Raw genomic sequence first — 8,821 nt, 5'->3', positions numbered from 1 at the left:
CCTGCAGGCGCACACACACACACAGAAACAGACAGACAGACACAGACACACACAGACAGAGACACACAGACAGAGACACAGACAGAGACACACACAGAAAGAGACACAGACAGAGAGACACAGACACACAGACAGAGACACACAGACAGACAGACAGACACACACAGACAAACAGAAAGAGACACAGACACACACACACAGACACACACAGACAGAGACACACAGACAGACAGACAGACAGACACACACAGAGTCAGACACACAGACAGAGACACACACAGACAGACAGAGACACACAGACAGACAGGGACACACAGACAGAGTCAGACACACACACACACACACACACAGACAGGGACACACAGACAGAGACACACAGACAGACAGACAGGGACACACAGACAGACAGGGACACAGACAGAGTCAGACACACACACACACACACGCACACACACACACACAGACAGAGACACACACAGACAGACAGACAGACAGACACACACACACACACACACACACACAGACAGAGACACACAGACAGACACACAGACAGACATACAGACAGACAGAGACACACAGACAGAGTCAGACACAGACAGACAGACACACAGACAGACACACAGACAGAGTCAGACACAGACACAGACAGACACACACACACACACACACACACACACAGACAGAGACACACACAGACAGAGACACACAGACAGACAGACAGACAGACAGACACACACACACACACACACACACACACACACAGACAGACACACAGACACACACACAGATAAGCGGTTGACACGCTGTGAGTTTAGCTGGTCGCTCCTCAGTTCCATCCACCATCACTTTTGCACAAAGGGAAATAAAAACTTGCAAGAGAACTTAGGACAACACGCACCCGGTTATCAACTCATCACATCTCGTAGCTACGAACTTACTGACGCTTGGAAGCTGAAAGTTAAGCTAAGCTATAAGCTTAACGGCCAAAACGACCGAAATTAGACGAAAAAGAGAGGAAATGAGAATGCCCTCCCACCCAGACCTGAGGTGGAGCAGCGAGGAGCATCACGCTACTGCGGCTAGCCTAGCTGCCCACGGCAGGCTGTCTGGCTCGGGCCTGAACGCCACCACACACAGCACAGACTCACATTAGACACAATGTAGCAGCATGAACACGCCTTCGAATGTGCAACTTGACCCCGGTAGTGACACACGGTAGTCTAGTGTATATCTATGTTTGAGCCAGGACAAAGAAAACGGAATTAGCATTCAAATCTCGAATCCCTCCGTCTGCAGGACAGGACCGTGCTAACGTGCTATGTAGGCTAGTAGCTTCGTGTTGAAAGTGCCGCCAAAGCCGAAGTTTACCTGGTTAAAACACCGATTTGTCAGACCTGTTAATCCCTTCGTTGGCGGTAGTGTAGGAATGGTAATGTACTGCGCGGCGGTTGCAACCCGAATGTTTAACGAATGGGCTTGAGACGAGAATCCGTTTAAAACACACATGGAATACGGAACCCGTTGCTGTTGGTGTGGATGTGAGAAATCTAGTAGATTCAAAAAAAAAAAAAAAATCTGACTGTGTACTGACTCGGCTTCCGTACATGACTGCCGGGTCTGTTTTGACCAATTGCCGACGCGCTCTCTTCTCATCTGAGTTGACCAATCACCGATGCGCTCTCTTGGAAGCGGAAACTGTTCCGGCAACACTCGTGGAATGTCAGATTATATTGAATAGATGAACATCAGCTTTATCCCCAGCGAAATGTGCAACGTTATTATACATTTTGGCCACTTTCACGCCACTTCTTGAAATTCGGCGCGTTGTGTGCTTGTAATTCATCCATCAACCACTGGGTGGTGACAAAGACAAAAGGAAAGGTGTTTTGGGCTTGAGAGTGACTGCCAGGTAAATGACAGGCCTATATTTTCTTTTTAAAAAGTGTAGTTATATACTTTAAATATTTGAAAGCAAGTCATTTGAATACACACAAAAACATTTTCAGTGATGCGAGAGACACAATAACCCATTTTCAAAACACAACTTTATTAAACCATCATATCAGCGACGAACACACCTGCTCAGTGCTCACATCGACTAAGACTGGAGAACACACAGATCGTTTGTCAAAGTCTTTGCTTGTGCTGCTGTCTAAGCTCTCTTCAAGCGCCGCGCCGGAACACGAGAGGGAAGGGGAGGGGAGGGAGGGAGGAAGGATGGATAGAGGAGAGAGGGGAGGGAGGGAGGGAGGGAGGGAGGCAGGATGGATAGAGGAGAGAGGGGAGGGAGGGAGGGAGGCAGGATGGATAGAGGAGAGAGGGAAGGGGAGGGGAGGGAGGGAGGAAGGATGGATAGAGGAGAGAGGGGAGAGGGAGGCAGGATGGATAGAGGAGAGAGGGGAGAGGGAGGCAGGATGGATAGAGGAGAGAGGGGAGGGAGGGAGGAAGGATGGATAGAGGAGAGAGGGGAGAGGGAGGCAGGATGGATAGAGGAGAGAGGGGAGAGGGAGGCAGGATGGATAGAGGAGGGAGAGGGAGGCAGGATGGATAGAGGAGAGAGAGGAGGGGAGGGAGGATGGATAGAGGAGAGAGGGGAGAGGGAGGCAGGATGGATAGAGGAGAGAGGGGAGAGGGAGGCAGGATGGATAGAGGAGAGAGGGGAGAGGGAGGCAGGATGGATAGAGGAGAGAGGGGAGAGGGAGGCAGGATGGATAGAGGGGAGGGGAGGGAGGATGGATAGAGGAGAGAGAGGAGGGGAGGGAGGGAGGCAGGATGGATAGAGGAGAGAGGGGAGGGGAGGGGAGGGAGGCAGGATGGATAGAGGAGAGGAGAGAGAGGGGCAGAGGGGGAACCTGAACAGAGAGATGGAGGGATGAAGAGGAAGGGGTGGGAGGGATGAAGAGGAAGGGGTGGGAGGGATGAAGAGGAAGGGGTGGGAGGGATGAAGAGGAAGGGGTGGGGGGGGATGCAACAGGTTGCTGTGTTCAGCAGAGGGAGCTGATCTCACTCTTGCTGCAGCCCCACTTGCAGCAGGCGTTGGACAGGCCCACCACCACGTCCCGCCCCTTCCTGTCCGCGCTGCGCAGCGCCTCCAGAACCTCCGCCGAGATGGGGGAGCGGGCTATCCGGCTGAACGCGGAGGGGTCGGCAAACGCAGCGTCCCTGACCTCCTCTGCCCAGTCCTGGCCCGACGACCCTGGGTGCTGCTTGCTGTCGAGGCCGGTGATGGTGTTGGAGCTCCACGGGTTGGAGGCCTCGTCCTCGATGTCACCTGGGAGAAAAAGAAAATGATATCAAATGAATTTGAATAATAATAATAATAATAATAATAATACATTAGACTCATATAGCGCTTTTCTAGACACTCAAACTACTAGACCTGGGTCTATCACACTCTATATGTGCGTGGATCAAGGACTTCCTGACCGACCGCCCCCAGAGGGTGCGGGTGGGCCCCCACACCTCCACAGCCCTCAGCCTCAGCACTGGGTCCCCACAGGGCTGCGTGCTAAGCCCCATCCTCTACAACCTCTACACCCACGACTTCACCCCCGTCCACCCCAGCAACTACATCGTAAAGTTTGCAGACGACACCACCGTGGTGGGATGTATCTCGGGGGGGGACGAGGCGGCGTACAGGGATGAGGTAGAGCAACTGAGCAAGCTGTGCAAGGTTAACAACCTGCTGCTAAACAAGTCAAAGACCCAGGAATTCATCGTAGACTTCAGGAGGAAAAAGTCCGAGATCCAGCCCCTGCTCATCGACGGAGAGAGCGTGGGGAGAGTCTCAACCCTCCGATTCCTGGGACATCACATGCGGGATGACCTGGCCTGGAAGGACAACACAAAAGGCACCATCAAGAGGGCACAACAGCGGCTATACACCCTGAGATGCCTCAGGAAAGAACACAACAAGCAGGAGATACTGGTGGCCTTCTACCACGGCGCAGTGGAGAGCATCCTCACCTTCGGCATCTGCAACTGGTTCCACAGCTGCACAACAGCGGAGAGAAACGCGCTACAGAGAGTCGTGAGAACAGCACAGAAGATCACCGGCGCCCCCCTCCCCTCTCTGGAAGAGCTGTACAACACACGCTGTCTCAGGAAGGCCTCCAAGATCTCCAGGGACCCGACCCACCCTGGGCACGTACACTTTATCAGGCTGCCCTCGAATAGGAGGTACAGGACCCCGGCCACTAAGACAAACAGACTGAAGAACTGCTTCTACCACTGGGCCGTCAAGTCCCTGAACATAGCAAAGGCCTAAGTTCTGGGCCCAGGACAGTCCGGACGGATTGTATGGCAGCTAGTGCTGAGGCACAAACATGTACATTTCAAGCCTGCTAACTGTGACACTTTAAAATAACGTGAAAAAATACTTTTGTGCAATATGACAACCCTAGTTGACTATCTGTGCAGTATAGTACAGTGAATTGTGTACATAGCCTTTATTTATGTAAACCAGCTCCTTACCTTACCTTGTGATTTTGTGCTTTTTCTAAAATGTGTTTTTTTTTCTCCCTTTCCTAACACCAGGGGAGCCACCCCTCCTAAGTTTCGTTGTTTGGTACCTGTACTGTAGCAATGACAAATAAAGTCCATTCCATTCATTCCATTCCATCAAAGACGCTTTACAAACTGAAAAGATCGAGTAGTAGTCATTTTTTTAAAAGTCATCATATCATATCTATCTATACATCATATCATATTATAATTTTTAGGTTACTAAATCTAAATCTAGGTGTCTTTGTAGGACAATCTACTCTGTATACTGCAATTACACCTAGACTTCAGGCGGAGAAGCGGCGAACAAGCAACGCCAGCGTCCTCTCTCGACCGGCATTTTTTGAAAAGTGAATGAATCAGAGGTTGAAATGACTGAAATCAACACATACACACACTCACACATATCAACACACACACACACACAACAATACACACACACACACACACATCAACACATACACACACTCTCACACATATCAACACACACACACGCACACTCACAACAACATAAACACACACACACACACACACACTCACACACATATCAACACACACAACAATACACACACATATCAACACACACAACAACAACACACACACACACACTCACACACACCTGCTGCCTTACCTGAGTCCCCTACTGCCCTCCTCCAGCGAGACCCCCCGCAGGTGAAGATGACGGCCCGTATGAACTCTCGGCCACACAGCTTCACCCCGTAGATGGAGGGGTGGCCCTCGGTGGCCCGCGCCCTACCCACCAGCGCCACCAACAGGCCGAACGTCAGCACTGCAACCTTCCACATCACGAGAACGAGCGATGGCGAGAGAGAGAGATGGAAGAAGAGTTGAGAAGACTCGAGGAGGAGGAGGAAGCTTGAATGTGATAGCCCCGCTGTTGGTTTGACTCTCTTTCTCTCCTTCGACCGGTGGTTTTCGTTTCTCTCTTTCGCAGAGTCTCCCTCCTTTTATAGTCCATCCAGCGACGCGATGACCGTCTCTCTCCCTCACACCCCTACCTACGTGGTCGTGCGGCCGTACTAGATAAGAGAGCTGAGACCTTTCGGAGAACAATGCCCAGAACAAGAGGTGTTGCGATGGATGATGCATCCGTGTGGCTGGATGGGGGTGGAGGTGATGTCAGAGGTGGACCACCGGCTAATCTCATCGCCAGTGGCCTTTCGTTGACCTTTATGTCCCCCTGTGTCACCTCTGTACCCCTGTATCTTCTACCGCTGCAGCCTGGGTGAAGATATGTTATCTATTTCAGGTTTTGATTAACAAGGATGAAAAGGTAAACACACACACACATACTGTACACACATTACTCACACACTTTCACTGAACGCACACGTACACACACACACACACACATAAACATACACACACACTTTTTATTAGAGAACCGTTTCCACGTTCACCTCTCTACTGCTAACCCCCCCCCCCCACACACACACACACACACACACACACACACATACACACACACACACACACACACACACACACACACACACACACACACACACATGCATGCACATACAGGAGCAGGTCATTTTTTGAGCTCATTTTTTGAGCCTTGATTGGCTACGAGTAGTTGACAGAGTGCAGCAGCTTGCACTGGGCCTGGTCTTCAAGATACGCTACACCACAAAGACACCCAAGTACCTGTCAACATACTTCCAAAAAGTGAACAACGTCCACACATACAACACCAGAGGAAGCTCCACGAACCACGTTCAACCGCGTTGCACCACAAACAAGGGGTTAAACTCATTTGCAAACTATGCAGTAAAAATGTGGAACGCCCTTCCTATAATCTTAAAGGAGTGCAAAACACTGCCCACCTTCAAAACCACTCTCAAAAAACATTTACAGGAGGCTGCAATCCGTAACTGGACCCTCTAAATCAAAAATCAGATTAAAAGACCCGAACTACCCACTGTACATACTTTGTGTTTTGTCCCCCGCCCCCACCTGTGGTGTATGTCCCCACCTGTCCTACCACCTGTGGTGTATGTCCCCACCTGTCCTACCCGCTGTACATACCTTATGTTTTGTTGTATTGTTCTTCCCATGATGGATGTGTGTTTATCTTGTAGATAGTAATAGTTATTTGTCTGTATTATCTTGTAGATAGTACTAGCTTTTTTGTCTGTCTTACATGTAACGATGAATTGAGAATCAAGGACCCCAATTGAAATAAGCCAGTGGCTTTCTTGGGTTTTTATCCTGTTAGTTGACCTTGTATGTAATATGTACTTTCATGTACCTACTTCTGCAAATCTTCTAATAAAGTTTTCAATCAATCAATCAATCAAAAGGTATGCCGAAGACATTTTAGGACGAGGTAGGGAGAAAGTGTCATTAGATCGTCAACAGACGACAGACACATTGACAGATCGTAAGACTGAATATATGAACACAACGCAGTGATGCTAACATCGTATGGTCGGGGTGTGATTTGCGGAGTGGTAAAGTACATGAAGGGAGGTGGGTCAAGATCCTGGGGGAAGCTTAATGCCAGGCGACCTTTCGTTAGAGTAACTGGGTGTCGGTTCTATGGTCCTGAGATCTGTGGCGTGTCTCACAAGGCTGATTATGACTAAACTACTCAGGCCAGATGGGGTTGTCTCCTAGTCCCCCTCCCCTAACTACAATACTAGAGTGTGTGAATACAGGCTATGTTCCTGTTTAAAAAGGCCACTTTTGAGAGTGATAATCAGAGAAGCCTAGCCGTAGAGCGAGTATGCCGCTAGTATGCCGACTGTAAATCAAGTTTTATCAAATCAAGTTTTATTTGCATAGCGCATTTCTCACAAGATGTGACTCAATGTGCTTCACATGATGACAGCACGCAAGCAGGCAAGGGTAAAAAACCTGTACACAACAGTACTGTACTGTTTCCTGTCATACTACAATAAATATCAAGACTTCTCTCCCTAAAAAGTTCTTTTTGTTCAAGAAATATGTCAGACTGAAGCACGTTTGTATTTCTGATGAGGAAAAGTCTCATTAGGAAAGATGTATAACAGAGCAGTAGTGAGATAAACCAAATAACAAGTTTAAAAATACAAAGATACAAAGTTGTATGAGTATAATGCAATATATTCTTTTCTTTTTTCTTACTGACACTGATGTTGTCCAATAGTTATTCAAATAAAGGGGTGTGCTCCAGTGGCCTAGTGGGTGGTGGAAATGATGGAAAGAGGTTGTCGACGAATCGGTTAACAGATAATTTACTTGACATAACGATGCTCTTATGACTGGGCGGTAAAAGGTTAGCCACCCCTTCATGTTATCCAATCAAAGTTAGGAAGAGGGCGGGATGAAGACGGGTGGGTAGCAACAGTTGCCCCGGTGAGGACGAGGCGCCATAGTCACGGTAGTCCTGGCGACAAGAACCAAGCAACGAGAATCAACAACAACAACAACCCGAAATCTTTTTTAAAAATAAAACTTTAAACGCCAAATCCGGGAAATTGAGGTGAATAAGCAACTTGTTTTAGAGAATATCGTCACATGTTTCTCTATGAAAACTATGGCGAAGATTTATGATGTTTTATACCTTGTACGCTAGCTTGACATTGCTAGAGAGGAGATGCACGAGATCAGTATGTTGAGGTTGGTAGTCATGGTATCACTTTACAGTAACAACGTTACGTGTTATGAAGATGTCAAATCTATGATAGGAGTACAAAATGGCGGGTGTTGTAATATGAGAATCTTGTAGTTGTGCAATGTTTGCTGTCAAAGCTTTTAAAATGTAATTCTGGTTAAAAGGCAAGCCAAGGGAGTCGAATACGTTATGGTTTGTTTAACGGATAGTAGTCTTGAAAAGGAAACTCACTTTCGATATTTGGTTTAAAAGAAAGAAAGAAAAAAAAACTCTAAACATTTGATAGATTTTCAAAAGACGCCTAATAATATGCACACGTGGTCATTGAAAAGTTAAAAGTGATGTCTTTAAATGGTGTTATTTTGAGACTGCGAAAAAGTTTTCAGCGTGGAATAGTGAATGTCGTTGGTGTCTGCCAGATCATGCTTGTAGATGAGAGGAGGGGCCTTTTAATGGGTGGGCGTGTCATAGGTGTGTGACTGACGTTACCTGAAGCCAATTGAAAATCGACATAGTGGGTTTCAACCAATGACAAGCGGGGAATTATATTGCCTTAGTCGTCGAGCATTATTTCATCGGGACAAGGTGCGTTTCCTGTCGGTGCGGTTGCTATCGAGGGGAGAGCGCGTGTGTGCTGCAATAACAGCTTTAACAGCACATGGCGCACTTGCAGTAAAACATCGCACTCTCCTTCATGTC

The 8,821-nt window shown here is 48.1% G+C and overlaps 1 protein-coding gene across 1 annotated transcript; it reads right to left on the bottom strand.

Moving 5' to 3' along the window:
- Positions 1–2,984: 2,984 nt before the first annotated feature.
- rln3b (relaxin 3b) lies at positions 2,985–5,309 on the bottom strand (the record flags this gene model as incomplete). Its single annotated transcript, XM_080524889.1, has 2 exons — positions 2,985–3,271; positions 5,117–5,309. 2 exons carry the CDS (start codon positions 5,307–5,309, stop codon positions 2,985–2,987), a joined length of 480 nt encoding a protein of 159 aa, XP_080381015.1.
- Between the last annotated feature and the right edge of the window lie 3,512 nt (positions 5,310–8,821).

Source organism: Nansenia antarctica (genome assembly GCF_963989245.1).
Source record: "Nansenia antarctica genome assembly, chromosome: 2".
NCBI lineage: Eukaryota > Metazoa > Chordata > Actinopteri > Argentiniformes > Microstomatidae > Nansenia > Nansenia antarctica.
Note: the sequence above shows the minus strand (reverse complement) of the source record. Positions and strands in the feature narration are given on the sequence as shown.